The 20,414-nt window shown below is 45.0% G+C and overlaps 4 protein-coding genes across 4 annotated transcripts; 2 read left to right on the top strand and 2 right to left on the bottom strand.

Annotated features, from left to right (window-relative positions):
* Positions 1–1,453: 1,453 nt before the first annotated feature.
* Positions 1,454–2,030, bottom strand: N7455_001669 (uncharacterized protein; the record flags this gene model as incomplete). Its single annotated transcript, XM_065604052.1, has 2 exons — positions 1,454–1,867; positions 1,914–2,030. 2 exons carry the CDS (start codon positions 2,028–2,030, stop codon positions 1,454–1,456), a joined length of 531 nt encoding a protein of 176 aa, XP_065462543.1.
* A 762-nt stretch (positions 2,031–2,792) lies between these two features.
* N7455_001670 (uncharacterized protein) lies at positions 2,793–3,158 on the top strand (the record flags this gene model as incomplete). The annotated part of the gene is made up of 1 exon (XM_065604053.1): positions 2,793–3,158. One exon carries the CDS (start codon positions 2,793–2,795, stop codon positions 3,156–3,158), a length of 366 nt encoding a protein of 121 aa, XP_065462544.1.
* An 8,313-nt stretch (positions 3,159–11,471) lies between these two features.
* On the bottom strand, positions 11,472–12,486 carry N7455_001671 (uncharacterized protein; the record flags this gene model as incomplete). The annotated part of the gene is made up of 2 exons (XM_065604054.1): positions 11,472–11,787; positions 11,846–12,486. 2 exons carry the CDS (start codon positions 12,484–12,486, stop codon positions 11,472–11,474), a joined length of 957 nt encoding a protein of 318 aa, XP_065462545.1.
* A 6,855-nt stretch (positions 12,487–19,341) lies between these two features.
* Positions 19,342–20,162, top strand: N7455_001672 (uncharacterized protein; the record flags this gene model as incomplete). Its single annotated transcript, XM_065604055.1, has 2 exons — positions 19,342–19,491; positions 19,542–20,162. 2 exons carry the CDS (start codon positions 19,342–19,344, stop codon positions 20,160–20,162), a joined length of 771 nt encoding a protein of 256 aa, XP_065462546.1.
* Between the last annotated feature and the right edge of the window lie 252 nt (positions 20,163–20,414).

The raw sequence follows: 20,414 nt of genomic DNA on the forward strand, positions 1-20,414 counted from the left end.
AGGCCGGGGCTGACCGATGCGCCATATCTAATGATGGAAAGTTCCCTCATGACATGGTTCCTGATGGCCCTTGGGCGGAAACGAAACGTTCCTTGATCCGTTTTTACATGGCCTGACTAACATTACCATGCTCAGTCACCTTTAGAAAAGCTCTTAATTATTTTCTATGTGCATAACCATTGCAGGCAAATTTGAGAGCCCCAATCTCCCCATGATAATGATCACCATATAGACTACCTTGGAAACATCTTGGTGGACACTGCGTACTCTAGTCGCTTGACACCTTTTTTTGACGTAAAAGCAGCTCCACGTACATTGACATCAAATCAGAAATCCGAAAGCCTGCGTGACATACTGCATGCGGTGCTGCAAAATTTCAAGGCCATTAGCCTTATGGAAGGCAGACCATCGTACACACTACAAACATGCCTAGTCCTGACTTTCTTCTGAGTGCATTAGTCATGTGGTTTGTCATTATTCTTGGGGTACAGTGTCTTGGGGAATCCGATGTCAACTATAGTTGTTCTTCGTATTTATTATTCATCTCAAGATACTGTCCATCTCTACGTGAGGCCCACAGTTGGCTCTTTTTTTCCTAAGACATTTTGCAATATTAGTGATAGACACTGTCAAAAATGCGTGGTCGAGGGTCCAATTATGTACTTGAAGCTTGGGTGCGTGGACGCCGACCGAAAGCTACACATTTATTTTCTTTTTAGAGGCTAATGCCGAAGCTGGAGACTTCTGGGAATGGGTATTGGTTTTCTTGGGAGCACGCGTTCGGTTCCCAGAGGGCATGTCAATGGTTTCCAGGAATGGTCGGTGGTGTTCCCAGGAGACAATGGGATCCTAGGAGGAGCACAATAGTCTCCTGGGGCCACTATCTGGCGTCCTGGAACAATGCAGTAACATCCTGGGACTATATAGTGGCACCCTGGGGCTGGTGGACTTCTAAATAACTATGCTGAGATCATATATGCTCTGAGTTTGGGAGATAAGATCATAACAGAGCGCTCTTACATACCATTCTGGGTTGACACCCTACTGCAATCACAAATTGCCTCTCGTTTCGCTATGGTGAAGTGGGCTATCTGGAAACACAACTGTAATTTTTCTTATGGCACATGTGCTGGAATTACGGTGCCCATACTCACATTTTTACGTCCAACTCTTCGTCTCTATTCTTCAAGCTACCTGTCATGGTGTATCTAGTACCTTACAGGGCTATCCACAGAAAGCGCCGTTATCAAGAGCCCAATTGGTTCGCTCGAGTAGCGTCTATCAACAGCTCCGAGGTATGCACCCTAAATACGCTTTAGACTGAAATTTAAAATACATCAATTGGGGTCTACGCGCACGAGAAACATTGATTGAAAGCACATGTGCATTCTCAGATCGTTTTGCGCTGGTCATCAGTTCCTAGTTTTCTAGTCCATAAACCAAAAATATCCAATCATTGGCCTCCTAGAGGTGCCCCTTTCCATGAAACCGATGTGGCTCCTTCGGCATAGCCATCCCAGTCTTTGAGGACGCCAACGATCCCTTCTCGGACTTTGCCAAGGGCCTCTTCAAAAAGGGTCAAGCGCGTGATCTGGTTGTTCTGCTGCTGTTTCAGGTACTCTCTTTCCCGAAACAGCTGGGTGTTAGTGATACGCAGCTCGTTGTTATCCGCTGCAAGACTTTGGTCGGCATGGTGCTTGGAAATGCATGACTCCCACAGGCGCCGATAGAGCCCCACAAGACGCGCTGCTTGGATAGCGAGCTTCGGGTCTTCTTGCTCCATTCGCTCTAGGGTTTCAATGGCAGGTTGGAAAGCCTCTGCCGCCAGGGCGCGCTTCTCGCTTTCGGACGCGGAGGATATGAATGGCTATAGTGTTCAGTGGGTTTCTCCGTAATCATATGCCGCAACTTACAAGATGACCGGTTTCACACTGCGAGCTTCCTGTTGCTCCATTTTCATTCGTACTTGGCTGTGCAAGGTTAGAGGCTTGTATCTCGTTTGTATCTGGGGACTTGTCAGAGGTGTCCATGATCGATGCTTGGATGCGAGATCTGAATCTATATCTCGAAGAACAACGCCTTCTTTATAGGCTCACATCGTCGTACAAAATTAATTTATGGACCCTTTCTTGAAGCAACGATACTTTTCAATTCCGTTGATTGTGCATCGCACCTCGCTTTTGTTGCCATACTGTGTCGGTCGTGATACGGGCACACCACTCCGTTTGTGTAAACCATAGAAGATAGAAGGCGCTCGGGTCGTCGGATATGCGTATCTGATAATGTTGTCATGTCATACCAACGGGGGTTTGAACATTGTTGAGTTAGCCATCATTAAAAGGCAAGTCTGGGTACGTGTACAATACCACCCTCATCATGTGAACCACCCCGACTTATCTTGAGTATTCCGGTTCCGAAGAGAAAAAAGAATCCATTCACTGCCCTCAATTTTGATCTCAATAGGATAGGCTGGAAGTGGGCTAGACTGGTCGCCAAGCTTGACTGCTACGGGGCTGCAAGAAGGAGATTACACCAATTCCCGGTTTTGCTACCCAACCTAGCAGAGAGGATGAAGAGCTACTTTCTTCTTATAACACCATCCCCTCAGTTTTTCGACTCGATACTCTACCTTAGAACGATGCAGTGAGTATCAAAACGTAAATTATTGAGGACATTGCCCCAACTATCGAGTCGGAGAAAGGTATTTGGTGGTTTATATTGTAGATATAAAGCTATCTGAAGATCCAGAAGCCCTGCATACTAGCGTTCTTTACCTCTCGCACTCAGCCGCAATGGCCCACGTCGCACGCAAAAGGACGCGCCAGAGCGCTGGCGATGTTTCAGAGGCAACACCTTTGCTAGAAAGGTCGGCGAGAAAGACAGAGGGGGGTTTCAATCAGCACCCTGAAGGCACAACGAGCACCAGACGATTCCGGACTCAGCCATCTTTGGAGAAGAAAACCACCCTCCGACTACGACTCCGACAGGAGTACTTTGATCCTGGGTCCGAAGAGGCTTGGTGGACGTCTCTTTCAACGCCCAATCCAAATGGCGAGGGGCGAGGACACAAGCAGCTAGAGGAGAACGCCGACAGAGAACAAGCTCGACTCGGCTGGATGCAGCGACTGCGCCCTAAACCTCATCGACGACTCTCTTAGACAGAACGGTTGAATATGGAGACTATATTTCTTGATATGGTGAATTGAGTAAGAAGGATGCTATGTACGGAGCCAAAATGTCTACTATGAGCTATAGTGTACTGAAGCGGACCAGATCTGCCTGAAAATGAGATACAGTATGCAAGTCCGATGATGATTCTACTTCGCATGCACTTTTTTAGATTCTGCCAATTTCTGTAGAGCCTGAAAAAGTGACGTCGTAGAAGCCAAGAATGACTGACAGTTGGTTATGTTCAGATGGTGATGTAGAGCGGGAAGTCTGCTACAAAGGAATTCAACAGTCTATACTGGCTCCTTGCTGAGACATTCGTCCGTTCAATGCACAAATAGCTAAGCTGCCAGCGAATTGCCGATCCAAGCTCGATTGTGGTCGCGAAGGGTGGTTGGGGGATCGTTGGAGGGGTCATATGCAGCTATCCTATCGCTTTTTTGTGGATGATTCATGACGTATGCTGTTAGTAGGTGCTCCGAGTTCGTCAAGCGATATGGGGAAGAAAATAAGAAAATGACCGGATCTGCTTTGACTGAGAACGAGCTGCATGTGAATGGTTGTGCAATGTTTCGACTGTGCGGTCAGGCCTTTGATGGCCCTCTGCTTTATATAGGCAGACCAACAGCCAAATCTTATCTCGTACATATAGCCGACACGATTTGGACGTGTCCAGCTCTCTAAACAATCTTTGCTTGGGTTGGTGGTCATGGGATCACTGGTCGTTAGTCCACCACCACCGAGTGGTTGAACCATCGTTTATGTTCAATCTGGAGGCCATTAGCTAGTAGTATATAGTCAAGGCCGTAGTGCTAAGGGCTGCTCTCTTTGGAGATTACCGTTGAAATCTATTTACCCCTACTCCAATCTGTTAGTCCGTTACTCCGTTAATCCGTTAATCCGTTTGAAGTCTAACCGTTCGGTGGACTTCGATAGATGCTTAACGAACCGTCAAGCGATCTTCACGGATATTACGACCCTATGACAACTTTTTTCTAGAGGAAATAGTTAGTTATTAAAAACGTAGCTGATAAGTCTCGTATATTTATCCGTATTAAAAGAAAAAGAAATGACTTTCAAAAGCAACGAAACGCGCGCCGCGATGAGATAGTAATGTCGAGAGGCGCTATCTGTATATATCTATACCTTTTTTCCGTCTCAGATATTCTATGGAGAGGGGAAGCTGATGAATCTTAGATAATCGACTTGGCCTTGATATTGTACCTAGCTAAGTTCGCCTCTAGCTATAAGTCGAGGACGGATACGCTTGGTTAGTGACGGAATCTAAGAAATTATTATTGTAGTCGAGCTTAAGTAATAGAACCGTCGGCCTATTTCGGGCTATATATGAAAAATTGGGCCGGTCGCTCGAAGTAGTTATACTGTAGACCTTATAGGAATCTGTCTCGGGGCGGGACGATGATCTAGGGGAAGATGTAAGATATCCTCTACCTGCTAGGTTTCCCGGTACTCAATAAAGATATAGGAAGATATAAGGGTGTAATAGGATGAAGACGGGTTATTTATAGTAAAAATCCGCTAACTGGAAGGCGCGAACCGCGAGCTAGGGGTTGAGCTCGATCGTACTTAGGCCCGGCTAGACGACGCGTATAGCAAAAGCGATCGATTCTAGGAAAAGTCTCGTCGGCTTCGAGCTGAGGTTAAAGCTAGCTCGCTCCGGGCTAGTCGGCTAGAGGCTGAATTGACGCGTGTTAGAGCGGGAGTCACCGAGGCGATGAAGGCTTTATAAAGCCATAGGAACTATAATAGTAGCTCGCCGGCGGGAGAACGCGATAGGGATTGATGTCAGGGAATAATTCGCGAAGTGGCACCGTAAACCTTGAGGAGAGGTTCTAATAGACCGACTTGCTAACACATTGTTTTGTTTTTTTATGTTCTGTAAGCACATCAGATGCGAGCATCCGTAGGAATTCCCACTTATCTTATCGAGCCTACTTATCTTATCGTAACCTCGATAAGTAGGAGTGGGTGGATCCCAAGTTGAACCCCCATAATAGGAAATCTCATATTGTTTGTAGTGAAAACACGGCTGTATCACGACCATCACGCGTTTTTACGCGTCGGTAAGCTATTTCTGGTAATATATAAGTCTCCTAAAAAGGATTAGCCGCGGATGAGCTGTGATTGAAACGGCAAGTGTGCGTTTGGTTTCTTAGACAGAAAAGTAATAGGAGACGACTATAGATATATATATGTATATATACTTCGGATTAAGAGAAAGGTTTTGTCTAATAATGCCAAGCCGTAGGAAGTGACCTAACTAATACCTTATAACCCCTAAAAACCAAGCCGAAAGAAACCTCGTAGGGAATTTACTCTAGTGATTAAGTTGAGCGATATCCGAAAGTATATCAGAGGTCTCTACGTAGACAATCCTAATACGGTTAGATTTACGGTAAAGACAGCTATATCTACGCGACGGGATTTCCCGCACGGATACTAGGCGCGAATATCATGCGCTTCTTATGCGTAGCCGAGAAAATCAAGTTCGTGGTACGTATCTTTGTTTACTATATTTACTAGTATTTTTAATTCCCCTTTAGCCCCTAATTGCTCGAAGAATTTACTCTGCCTGGTCAGCCGTAGTCTCGTATAATAGATAAGGTAGGATTATACTTACTCGTAGACTGCGGCATATCCGCTCCAATGGATATCAGATCGATCCTTATATCCGCAATTTGCGGATATTGGATATGAGTTGATATCCACATCCGCACTGCGGATATGAGTTGATATCCATATCCGCACTAGCATAACTCTCGCTTACTTTCCCCCTTGTAGCCTGTCACATGATCTTAATGCAGCTTACCAATATTTCCTTACCGTTGAAATAAACGCATGTTTGGTCCTGACAGAACCAACCCCTTTAATCAACGGTCGGCCCTTTGAAATTTTAGGAAATAGATATGTATCGAAGGTCTCCTTATACAGTATTTGTAGGTAGTGTCGTAGTTTTCTTAGTCCGACGTTTTGTTGTAAAGATGGCCGTAGATTGACGATTTTGTTGTAAGTTATATATAGAAATATATATTTAATTACTGTTAACAATGATAAACTTCGTAAGAAACAGAACATGGAAAATCAAAACCTTTATTATTGGATGAATTATTTCAACCTTAGGCTTAAATAAAAGCCGAGAGTCCTAGCTATCTACTGATTATTTTTTCAATTTGTTCTGACTACTAGAACTTGAGAAATCCGAGATAGAAGTTCTTGAAATGCGGACTTTGCGAGTTTCGAGGTCTTGCGGATATCTTGTGGATATCCACAAAATATCCACAAAATATCCGCAAGATATCCTCAATATCCTTAAGATATCCTCAAAATCCGTAGGATATCCTCCAATTATCCGCACTAATATATAATACAGCCAATCATTTAGGTAAACCACATCAAAAGTAAGTCTAAGTTAGAATATCCTAGTACGCTTACTTTACCCCTGAAAACCTCTACTACTTCAGATGTAAGCCTCTCTATTCTTTTAAGCACCCTACTATACTATATATTATAATTGTTAACTTCTTAATGTCTCAATCACAGTTCTCGTTCACTAATTCAGATGTGGATTTAGCTTCTGATCGGATTTACCCTGACAACTTCTCCGATTTTTTGGGTATCCAAATACCAGTCCCATCGATATCGCCGACTCGTTCAACTCGTTTAACCCTTGCGCCCTTATCCCTTACTCGCGTCGGACCTCCCCTTCAAAAGCACTGGGTTTTATATCCATCTGATTCTATGTGTGATGATATGGAGGACTTACGCAATAAATTCGTTAGTTGGTGGCTTATAACTGAGTATGGATCTCAGTCTGATGTTAGGAACACAATTCGATGGGAATCAAAAAGCAAATCGGATATCTGGGATAGCTTCTACCAGGTTGCAAATGACAAAAATGGAAAGCCGAAGGTTATGTGCAAGGCATGTCTCTGTACGATTGGCCATCCAAGATTCCGGCGTGCTGGTTCTTCGCCTATGACAGCACACCTCAAAACTGGAGCATGTTCAAAAAAAAGTGGCCCAAGAATCGACCAGCTTCTCAAAAGAATGGTATGTTAACCAGGGCACTTAACTGGCATTACTATAGTAGTCAAGTTCTTTATAATTTAGTAGCTAACATTAAGTACTTTGATCTAGCCAGGTACTACTAGCATATCATTTACCCAAGACCATCTCTCCGATGCTATTCTGAGATTCATTTCGACTGCATATCTGCCCTTTCGAGTGATCGAACACCCCTAATTCTACCGCATGTTAGAGGTTGCTTAACAATCATCCACTAAACTTACAATTCTATCAGCACGAACCATTCGATGTCATCTCGATATAACAATCCAGAATAACCAGAAGGGGATTCTACAGAGACTTCCAGAGGGGTGTCGGCTATTAATAGCCTTGGATTGCTGGACTTCTCCTTTCTAGCAGGCCTTTATGGCTATTACTGGTTACTTTATCGATCATAACTGGGATTACTGTGAGGTTCTTCTAGGCTTTGAGCCTCTCTATGGCTCCCACACTGGTGAAAATCTCAGTAAAACTGTGACCTAGATCCTAACAGAGCATGGTATCTCGGATCGTGTCCTGTCAGTGACTACAGACAACGCAACCAACAACAATACTTTGATGCAGAGTATCTAGGACTACCTTCAGTCTCAGCATTTATCAGATATCTCAATCTTCCGTGTCCTATGCATCGCGCATGTGATCCAGCTGAGTCTGAATGAGCTTCTTGGGAAGCTTAAGGCAGTGCTAAGCAACAAAGAGATCGAGTTAGAGTGGTCCGAGGAAAAAACCCACTCCTTCTAGAATAAGCGCAATACCTCCGGCGGTATCTAGATCACAGATATATTAAAAAAGGTATATCTTCTACCCCTAGATCCTTATAATAGCTAGACTAATAAAAGTATGGAAGATCCGAGGACTAGCAGTCTTTATTAATGCAAGCCCACAACGTCGGGAGGCATTTATGGCCCTTCAGCCGGAGCCTGCATTGATTCCAATCCAAGATATTCGGATACGATGGAATTCAACATTTTTGATGCTTAACCGGGCCAAGAAGCTCTAGCCATTCTATGATCAGTATTGTACTGATCATCAATATCTTTATTTCAAGCTCGATCTAGAAGAGTGGCGTCAAGTCGAGTATCTTCTTCTTCTGACAAAGCCCTTCTTTGATTTCACGATGATGCTGTCAAAGACAAAGGATATTACCGCACACAATATCTACAGCATCTATAATAAGCTTTTCTCCTATCTCGATGTAGCCGAGGCGAAGCTTAAGAATAAAGGTGTGATCTGGAAGAAACGGATATTGCGGGCACTCTAAACAGCAAAGAAAAAGCTCTTTAAGTACTACACTGCCACCGACTACGAGCCTTATGGTGACATCTATGCTCTAGCAACAATCTTCTCTCCATCAAAGAAGCTCCGGTACTTTTCCTCGACTGATTGGCAGGGTGATATTGATTATGTGAATCGTTATCAAGAGGTCCTAAGCCGAGAGTTTGATCGATATAGGAAGATGCTTACCTATGATACCAATGACCCAGCAGCACTGGAGACTTCTGGAGTAGCTATTGATGAGAATGATGACTGTGATCTTGATGCTGCTTGTGCATCCCAGAACCAGCCATTGGAAGAGCTTGCAAAACCAGATGACGACGAGATTGCACGATATCTTGCTCGTGGAATTGAGCGACAGAAACCTCGACTTTTCTGGAAGGAACATGAGAAGAGCTTCCCGACCCTAGCTAGGATGGTAAGGGACATTCTATCTATCCCTGCTAGTGGTGCTGGTGTTGAACGACTATTCAACTGTGCTCGTGACATCTGTTATTACCGTTGTGGTCAATTGAAGCCGAGTACAATCCGTGGCCTGATGCTATATCAGTTTGCTACTAACTTTGATCTTCGGCAAGAGGAGCTAGGGATTATCAAAGAGCATCTATCCCAAGGTGAAGCTGCTTTGCTAGATCAAACCCGGAGATCATTACCATAGCTTGAGGTCTTGGAGCCTATTAGTGATAACGAGGAGGAGGATTAAGAGACTGGACTCGAGGCTACCCAGCACACTGAGAGCGGTGATAATGACTCGGATGATGATAGTGCTGAGCGACGTAGACGGGTAAAAGGAAAACAACCTTAAAAACGACCATGCGAGGCTGTTGAAGAGGATGATAAGCTTCCAGAGATGCCGGTCGATGGGAGTATGCTAGGCCGTTTAGGGCGGATTCGAAAACAGCTAAGGTTACCAGATGGCTTCCAGTTAGATCTATGAATAGCAAATAGGGCCTAGAAGATTCAAATTCATAAACCCCCTAAAAAATGTATAGACTGAATTTCTGACCGTGGTCAGAGATTCCAATTGTATACTACTGTGAGTAGAACAGTACTTGACCTTCTACCCATAATTTCTGACCGAGGTCAGAAATTATACTTACGGTTTACCTGGTGATATTCAATAACCTCGAGTACCAAGTATTACACGAAAAATACACAGGAATGTATAATAATAATGCATACCCCTTAAGGTCACGAGTCTAGGCATGTTTGTATTGTTTGATATCCATTGGATATCCGCAGATATCCAATGGATATGAGGTCCATATCCAAATCCGCAAGGCTGCGGATCTTGGATATCAAAAAATATCCATATCCGCAGTTTGCGGATATGGATTGTGGATATCCGCGGATATTGTGGATCGTGCCGCAGTCTACTTACTCGTAGCAGCTTATTAACCGATAGTCGGTTTAGATCTTCCGGGAGACTCTAGGCCTCGGGGCTCTATTTTGTTCCTAGAGAGCTTCTTATTATTAAGCTTTAGACTATATTAGCTAGGGCTATTAGCTTTAGAGTTGCGGCGTCTATCTCGGTCGCGTCGATTTAGTAACTATGCTCCGCCCCCGCTATATATTCCTCGTTAGTATTACCTCCCGAAGGTATTCGAAAATTAGACTGCTCCGTACTTACTAATTTTAACGATACCGGACTCCGTAAGAAAGATCGTATCGGTACTTAAGGTAGCTAGTACTCTGCCCTACCTACGGAGATGCTTTATTCCTTTTAGGACCTAATAATCATTAGCTATTAGTTTCTTAATAGTAGCGACCCTTTCCTTCGGAAAGGGGAGGGAAATAGCCCGTACGCCCTATACCTACCGGCTAAACAATCGCGGCGAGGGCTCCTTTGTCGATGGAGTATCGCGACCCTAGTACCTAGCCTACGGATAACTCAACCGCTTCCTATACTAGGAAATCCTGACCTCTATAACGATAATGCTCGAGTAGGTTAGGGAAGCTTCGATGGGCAACCTAGTGTATCGTCTCTACTAACGACTCGGCGGAAGAGGGCTCCTATTTAAGGCGTTGGATGTTGACTAACTTGGCCTTATTGCTTCGGAGACGGGCGAGGAAGATTAGCCGCCCGAAAATTCGAACGGTCGACTCGTAGGTCAGCTATAGATCTTCGTCGACTTATCCGATCTTTGGTACTACGTTTGGATTCTTTCGCTAAATGGGAGCGGGACGAGCTAAGGGGGATCCTACGGTGAATGTTTCGGGCTAGGAGTCGGATAGGTATAGCCGTGAACGAGAGGCCTATTCGATTTCGAGATCTAAATCGCGCTTTCGCTTTAGACTAAGCCATATAGTCCGTGGTCGAACGGGGTGAGCCTGATTGGAGTCTATTATAAAGGCGCCGTATGGAGAGGGTTGCTAGTTTAGTGATATATACTTAGGTTATGGTGCGATCACTTTATACTCCAGCGTCTACAAATCTGATCCGGGGCACGTCTACTCGAGAGGGAACTGAAATGAGCGGGCGTATTTGATTCTCCGGCCGTCCGATATTCATACGGTCGGCAGAAGTTTGCGCGACTGCTTGCACAGCGATGGCAACTCTTTGTGCGGGTCGTTCAAGGCCTGTCCTCGTCACATGTTGACAGAATTATAATCTGTAACCCATCCAACGACACAAGAAATAGGGAGGGTGCACCATACATGGTGGTTCGTGGACATGAAAGAAACAGCCAAAATGCCCCTAGCTCGGACGATGCCGGAGTACTATATCATTGGGCCAACATCTTGAATTTGCTACGTAGTAGGTACACACGCGACAAGACTCCAACAAACGACGCATTGCTCTTGGCATGGATGATTTAGGATTGACGTTGATTGAATACAACAAATGCGCACTGGAAGGAGGCGGGATATCGCTGCATGCCCGGATTTTCCCTCAGTATCGTTACCTCACTCCCTCACCAAACCATGCGTGCCACACCCCACTACTGGAATCGTTCTGGAGGCTGTCCCCTCCGCGCCGACCGACGGAGCTCAGATAGGTCAGACGACCCCGAAGGGTCGGTTTGTTGTGCAAGTCGAGCTGACCGTCGTTGAGTCGATACAATTGGTTGGCTTTTTACCGCTAACCCATCCGTGGCCGAGCGACCCGGAGAGGACCTATCCACGGAACGGTCAACGGAACGGGTTGATCGATGGATTTGTTGCTCGGAAGACACCGATTCGTCGATGCGTGTTTCGCCACTAGGGCCGTCTGTCCTCAAGGAGCAAAAGAACGCGTCAAAAGCTCCATTATGTTTACTGCTTTTCGGTCAGCGACAGCACACAAGACACCATCAAAGAGGGCCAATTGACGTACCATATTGGACAAGGGGGATTATTCTCAGGTGGGGAGAATCCGAGCCAAGTTTCCATACAACTCAAATGGACAAAAAAAACGCATCTTCCACACTTCAGAACTACAGGGTCGGCTTGGGCTTCCTGAAGGCAGATCAGGCAATTCATGTGTTCTGAGACGGGCAAATCATTGAGACTCTTGAGCCGCAATGAGTGCGATCCGCGTTCAATAGAATAAGTGGCTGGACGGGTTGAGGAAATTCGCCAGGGTACATTATTCTCCCGCAGCATATCGCGTGTGACATGTCGTCTGGTGATACGGGTTGTCTCCGGTCGCACAGGCGCAGCCACTGGTATGTAAGGTATATTCCGGACAGCCGCATCATACCACTGTTGTCCGAGTTGGTCGGCCTGGCGTGTCCGATGCCACCGCCGACATAGGAAGTGGGACGCAATGTCGCGCAGGATCGGGAGGTCGGAAAGATCAAATTGCCTTCTAGCAAGGGATTTCAGCTTATTGCGACCTTCATCAACGTCATTCACTGTCGGGTAGAGTTTGCAATATGTCCCGTTTTTGGTGAGGCCACAACAAGTCTGCTGGTGCCTGCGAAGACCCATTTCACAGATGACCAGAGGATCCCATCGCTCCTGAGATGACGGCATGATGAGTATAGATGGTTGTTGATTTGGCAAGAGAGCTCGAGAAAAAGAGATTGATGAAGACGGTCTCTTCGACCGCCCAAGAGTATTTATATTCATAAATCATAAGTCTATTCTTGGAGTTTCCCAAATAATATACGCAATGCTGCCTGTTGAAACAGATACAATGAATGGCTATGACGGCGATATCGCTAGCACACGCTGATCGGGATAACCAGTGGGTTGTACCTACATCCCGGAGCAGTCAACCATGGCCCTAGGAGCAGTTGAGCTTGCGGCAATCATTTACTCCGAGGAAGTCAATGAATCTCCACGGAATTTAGCCATGAAATTATTTTCGACGCTCATTGCTCTCGTTAAGACTAGAGCCATGACCTGGCTTGATATCACAGGAGTTCTACCTAGTGGCTTTTGAGGTACTTTTGCTCAATCTAGGTATTGTACTCTCTACGACGCTATATAACGGGTGTCGTCCTCTCTTGCAAATGTACTATTTTCTAGTTCAGCTCTCTTTTAATATATATCGGGACTCTATCTTTCAATCGATACTCAGCTAGATTGTTAGAAACCCTTACTATCGACTAATATACTAGGGTATTAGGGACGATAGAATTAAATATCGGAACGACGTGCTAAAGATATCTCGTATTAATAGTGCGATCTAATTAGGCCTATTCCGAGGAGGCTTTAATAGCCTTCTTTATGAATTAGTCCTTATAGGTGCAGCAAAATCTATATTATATACAAAATATAGGCCCGATAACTCCCGAGCTAAGTAGTATACCTAATAATAGATTTAAGAATGGATTGCTAAGTTTAATCAAGCAGATATTACTCCTATAACCCCGAATCTAAGGATCTATAATATAGACTAACTGGTATAGTATTATTTAGCTATATTATCTCCCGCGGTATCTATATAACGCGCTGGATTGATTCCTAGAACGCCGGTTACGTTAGTATTTCGAAGTTAGAGACGAAGATATTAGGATGATATTGTGAAGGCTAAAGAAGCCCTATTTAAGGCTATAACTAAGGTACGGCTAGAATTTATCTTTTAATACGTTAGATTAGGTTCTTATATTAGAAGGGCTCTAAGGTTATATAGTCGCTACCGTCGGTCTCCTCTCCCTACAAAATCGATACTATACGAGTATAATATTGGTAGTATAATAGAGTGTATCTTCCTTAGTACCTTATTAGCCCTGCTTACCCTTCTGCAACTTATATACGATAAAGTTGCTCGAGCTATTCCGTAGCGTTGTCAATAGAATCCGCTAATGAGGGTTGCCTACTATCCCGTACATCTGTTATTAAGAAGAACAGTTAAAAACCATATATATATAATAGAACGATCTATAGTACCTACCGGATTGACCTACCCGATTTTGAATACTCCAAGTCACCCTTATCTTAATTGAGATTCGGAGTGGGTATTATCTCTAGAGATAGGGTAGTCGACCTCCGCGTACGGTCATATTCGAACGCTAGTCTAAGGATACTAGCTACCGGTATGGCCTGCGATATAGTTGAGGTAAGGGCTGGTTCGAATTTATCTAGTGCCCGCTCTAACTCTCGCGTGAGTGCACGGGCACGGGATAAATACTTTCGATCTTTTATCACTACTAAAGAAGGGTGTACTGTATATACTATACGCGGAGACCGAGATTATAGACTTCTAGGAATAAACAATAGAGTAGAACTAGCTTCCTCTTATGTTTCCTTCATCGAAGAAATAAAGCGAGTTATCATGCTATGTACAGTTCCGCTCGAAATTAGTTTCACCATTTCATTCTCATTGGTTCTTTCTTAAGTCTTGGCCAGACCCATCTCGGCCTACATCTGGACTAGCCCATCATTTACTATCAAATAGGAAAAGGGAAATTAAATTTCGCTAGCTAGACTAGGCCTAGCATTAGTAAAACTAGACGTTGAGAAGGAATCAAAGAGAAGAAATTGGTGAAACTGATTTCGAGCGCGTCTGTAGTGCGGAGTTCGATCTCGTTGACAAACACGGGTAACCGCGCGCGCCCGCAGAAAACCCAACGGCTAGCATATAGGTAATATTTACACGTTGGCTGACCATTATTCAACATAACTTAGCTGCCCATTTCTGCGGGACCTGGAGCATTGCTTCCCGAGCTGGCATCTACCGTTGCTGCATCCTTTTTAGGCTCCTACGCCTCCGTTTTCTCGACCACGCTGTTAAGAATGACCTCAAATGACTCCGAGCCTCGGGAACCTTCTTAGATACCGTGTTCTTTCAGAAAATAGTCCGTTACAGCTCCCATCCGCTGGCTAGCCTTATAAATAAGATCAGCCAATTTGCTCACTTGCTCTAGCTCGTCGGTGACCTACGTTAGGGCCTTCCGCGTAGTGTTTAGGTCTTGATCGAGCTTTACCTAGATTTTCTCTGCACGAATTGCCCGCGAATTCACTGCGGCAAGAATACAAAGTATTTCCTATAGAAGTTAGGAGAGTCTTATTTAAGGTACTTGAATGGTATTATACTGACTAGAGTATCTATAGCTTAGCTAATTGAGCTTAAGGAAAAATAAGTATTACTAGGTAGGTCCTAAAACCCTGATGGTCGAATGAATTAAGTCCTATAGACTCGGTTTATCTAGAGGACAAGCGAATTAGTACAGTTATACTACCTTAGTCGATCAGGCGACTAAGGCATTGTTAGGTTGAGAACGTTGATTTCTGCGGGCTAGGGCAGCCTTTACGTTGAAGACTAGATCGCTGAACGGATCCGAAAAGAACACGCTGTTGTCTCCCCGAGTAAGGCTAAATAACAAGTCGACTTGGCGAAATAACCGTCACCGAGACACGAGAAGAAGCTACGGCGAGATTATCGATGGCGCAGATGACTATAATCTTGTTCATGCCAATATACATATAGGTCTATGGAGCAGCGATTGTTAGTTTGTCATAGCGCACACAGCTGTCCCTAGGCACGGATAGATTACTAGATATCATTTTAGTTCTACTATATCTACAGTCCTTTCTTTACTCGTGAGACCATACCTACACTCCTATCAAGAATCCTAAAAAGGATGGGACTGGAGGTCATATACATCGTTGTTGTCCGCCACTCTCGTCAAGGCGACCGACGGATTTTCCAATCCTCTTTTCCTCGAGATTACTAGACGGTGAGTGGAATACTGGAATGTGAATTTTGGCTACTAACTTTTACTAGGATGTCACTGTGACCGTTGAAGATGAACAAAGCCCGTCAGTAGCCTCACCGAACTGACTCGCAGCTCACTAGCGGTGGCATACAGTACTCCATGCAAGGGAAATCGGTGGTGGAATGGCCCTGGATGGTGCACAGGACTTGAAGGATGACCGTTTTAAGAACATGGTCAATATAGTTGAAGAACTTCCAATTATAAGTCTGCATGACACATGCACATGTATCGTTTAAGAAGACTGTGACGGCGGGGTGACCGTGCGGTAAAGTAACTGCCGTAGAGATATCGCAGCATTAGATGGCAGGTCTCTCTGAAGTAGACCTAATAGAAATAATTCTTGGAGACGATCGAAGAACGTGCTGGCACTTTCGTTGAAGGCTTCTTCAACAACCACCGACTTGAATAACCACCGACTTGAATAACCACCGACTTGAATAACCACCGACTTGAATAACCACCGACTTCCGCTTTCCTTATCGATGTGCTTTTTAAACGTTCTCACTTGAACGCTTGTGCTTAAACGTTCTTAAAAGTGCTTTGTTTAACCGTTCTCACTTGAACGTACTCATTTAAACGCTTGTGCTTAAACGTGCTTAAACGTGCTTTGTTTAACCGTTCTCACTTGAACGTTCTCATTTAAACGCTTGTGCTTAAACGTGCTTTGTTTAACCGTTCTCACTTGACCGTTCTCACTTGACCGTTCTCACTTGACCGTTCTCACTTGACCGTTCTCACTTGAACGTTCTCATTTAAACGCTTGTGCTTAAACGTGCTTAAACGTGCTTTGTCTAACCGTTCTCACTTGAACGTTCTCACTTGACCGTTCTCACTTAAACGTTCTCACTTGAACGCTTGTGCTTAAACGTTCTTAAAAGTGCTTTGTTTAACCGTTCTCACTTGAACGTACTCATTTAAACGCTTGTGCTTAAACGTGCTTAAACGTGCTTTGTTTAACCGTTCTCACTTGAACGTTCTCATTTAAACGCTTGTGCTTAAACGTGCTTTGTTTAACCGTTCTCACTTGACCGTTCTCACTTGACCGTTCTCACTTGACCGTTCTCACTTGACCGTTCTCACTTGAACGTTCTCATTTAAACGCTTGTGCTTAAACGTGCTTAAACGTGCTTTGTCTAACCGTTCTCACTTGAACGTTCTCACTTGACCGTTCTCACTTAAACGTTCTCACTTGACCGTTCTCACTTGAACGTTCTCACTTGACCGTTCTCACTTGAACGTTCTCATTTAAACGCTTGTGCTTAAACGTGCTTTGTTTAACCGTTCTCACTTGAACGTTCTCATTTAAACGCTTGTGCTTAAACGTGCTTTGTTTAAACGTTCTCACTTGAACGTTCTCATTTAAACGTTTGTGCTTAAACGTGCTTAAACGTGCTTTGTTTAACCGTTCTCACTTGAACGTTCTCATTTAAACGCTTGTGCTTAAACGTGCTTAAACGTGCTTGAACGTGCTTTGTTTAACCGTTCTCACTTGAACGTTATGGTAGACAAAGAACTCGCGTTCCCCGAGCCTCAAAATCCGAACTAATTTGGCCCACGTAGATCACTAGCTAAGCGAAGTTACGAGGGCTGTCGGCCCATTTCTATGGGATATCCGTTGCGCTAAACCTTTCAGTCACCAACGGCGCGTCAAACTCCACGCACATTGGATAAAGCCTGTTTCTTGGCGGTCATTGTGATTTCTCATACTAGCGCCGAAAATCCTTCGGTCGGTCGGTCGGTCCCGCAATGCTTGTGGTTATGCTCCATTCTTGGAAGTTCATTAATTGATTGCAGGGATCGATCCAGAGCTCGGATTTATGTCCTCGCCAGCCAGCTAGTTCATAGCTAGTGTATACCAGATACGAGGCCAAAGCGCATGCTACCTTGTTGTAATTATTCCATCGAAGCAAATATTAACAAAGGTGGTCAGTCTTGGACCTTGGGCTGGCAAAAGAAATAGTCTCAATATAAAATCAAAAATTTGTCCGATACAGTAGTACTGTACTATACAGCGATTTTCGAAATTAATTTACCGCTCGAGCACACGCACTTTGTTTCTCGGCTCGTACCCGAAACGGGCGTTGTCTTTATTCAGATAAGTGGTAACATAACATCCACTGATAGGCTAGGTTTACTTACGACTACTCTTAATTGGGAAAGGCGGCGTTTTGGGTACGAACCGGGAAACAAAGTATGAGTGTCTGAGGGGTACTGTAAACTGTTTTCGAAAATCGCTGTATTGTAGTTCGTAGGAACCATTTTGTGTTATTCGGCTTTCCTGTCGGCGATACTCCTGCAGGATTTGTCCATCGGGTGATAGATCACATGCTTCATTCGTACGACCGCCTGGGTGGGTCCATGGCTTGCTACAAGGTTAGTAGCTAGAATATCAGCTAGCGGGTCATTTCGGGGCTCTCTGTACAGTAGAATTTAGCATCATTTCAAACCCCGCCTTTAACCTGGGGTAGGGTATGAAGTCTAGTGATGGTGTTTTGTGCGCGGTAGCGCAGACGCAGGTGTTAGGCAACACATGTGCTTCTACGTCAAGTGTGATTGTTTCCACTGTTCGAAACGAAGATAGGACGCGGATAAGAGCAGCTCGTTGCACGGTGCAGAGGTATCGTAGGTGAATCTTGTCTCGAAGGGAATCGTGCTAGACGGTCGAGGCGTAGTCGACGACCAGTGTGACGCACGTTCAGTTTACATGTAAGTAGAGAAGCGTTGTCGGAAAGTATACAAGAGGTTGCAAGGACCAAAGCATGAAGCCGCGACACGATATGAGAGAATGAACAGCCAGGGAAGAGTATGCTGCTTTCACTATGCAATGACTATGATCTAAACTGGAGATAGGGCGGTGGAGGCCCAGACAGCCTTTCAATGACAGGCTGTCGCTAACTCGGCTTTCTTCGTCTCAGGATCTCAGATGAGACATTAGAATGCAGGACAACCCATCAATTCCATGAAGTACAAGCTCAATGTGTAGTCCCAATCATGGTTGCTTCGCTATCCTTGCCTCCAATTTCCATACTGGGCAAGTTCGCCGAATCCGCTGCCAAAGCTAGCATGGGAGCCGAAAGAAATTCAACATGAAAAGGGCCCTGGACGAATTTACAAGCCAAGAACAAGATACAGCCGAGAGTGGGCAAAATAGTGAATGCTGGCAGTCGAATTATTTATCCAGGACATCTGAATACTCTCAAATCGAATACTACCTTTTAATCACAACCATAAGTAAACGCTACAAAGATGTACAAACACCACAAATGAAAGCCTCAACGATGCATAAAGATGGTGGCAAACATAAAGAGGAAAGACATGGTCAATTGTCGGTCTTCCAACTGTGATGGAAGTGTTGGCCCGATAGTCGATTTACACGAAGTTGTTGGCCCAGGGACCGTTTGTTCACTCATACCCATTAACACTGTTTATCAGCGAGTCATGTTGAAACAACCGTTAAACTTAGTTTGGCGCCTACGTAGAGGGCTGGAACCATGCAAATCCTGGCTCTTTGGGTTGCTTTCCTCCCTAGTTCCACATTCAATGCGACTTTAAAGCTCATACTTTCCCGCTTTTGCCACTGTATCTCAGACGACCTTTTTTGTCTCCGTAAACACTATCCGTTGAAATCATTCTTTCCCGGGAATCGTTGCCCGCCACACCGAAGATGCCACCTACGCGGAAGCCCGCTTCAAAGGCTCGTCAACGGGCCCCTGGTCTGTCCACTTCTGCCAGTCGCATTGCACGTCCCTTGCTAGCTGATAATGAGACTAATCACCGATCCTCCACCCGACAAGAACAGCTGCGGGAAACGTTCGTGAGTGTCCCTTGTCTGTAAAGCCAACCATAACTAACTTCGGCTCAAAGGCAACAACGTCCTCTTCACAAGCAAAGAAGAGAGAGCAAGAGGAATGGAACGAAACCCATCGAGGCTGTCTGGATATCCTGGGCGATGCCGATGATGACTACCAAAAGCTCTCCGCACAGGTGATGCAACAACGGCAAGAAGCTCAGCAGAAGCTGCAGCAGCTCCGCAGTGAGCACCTCCAAGCGACAGCCACAAACCGGCAGCTTGTCACGGAGAGGCAAAAGGCCCTGCATGAGAAGCAACAGTGCCTCGGCAAAATCCAGCGGCTCGAAACGGATATTGCTCAGTTGAAACAGCAGCTCGAGACAGCCAGCGACCAGACCACGGAGCAAATGATATCGCAAGGAATAGAGAGCGAATTAGAGACGGCTCACGGGGATCTGATGGGTGTAGCCACCCGACTCTGGAAGAAGATCCAAGAACAGCAAAACAAACGCTTTGGTCTTGAATTTCCGCAAAGTGATGTGATGCAACCACCCACTTGGACGAACTCGAATGGACAATTTGGAGCACTGGACCCGAGCACGCTACCGGGCCCTCCCATGACGAACGCATTTTCGTTGGATACCCAACAGACGCAGACGATGCCCCAAATCAACCAGTATGGAGCTCTTTCTTGAGAAGCGTCAGGCATTAGTGCCGTTGGAGCGCGTTATCGTCAATCGTTCATGGGTCGTGTAAACTAATCAAGTATCGAAGTCTCCGCGGCCTCTTTTGTCTATTGACTGGGAGGATTATCTCAGCGAAACAATGAAATATGAAATAAAATCCAAGTAGTTCTCTTAAGGTCGTGAGTGTATGCAATATCGAGTTGGTCTACTTATCTTGGTGATTGGCCAGCACACGTGTATTATGTCATCCAACGGTCCCTC

This window comes from Penicillium solitum (genome assembly GCF_028829755.1).
Source record: "Penicillium solitum strain IBT 25940 chromosome Unknown utg000001l_segment0_segment0, whole genome shotgun sequence".
Classification (NCBI taxonomy): domain Eukaryota; kingdom Fungi; phylum Ascomycota; class Eurotiomycetes; order Eurotiales; family Aspergillaceae; genus Penicillium; species Penicillium solitum.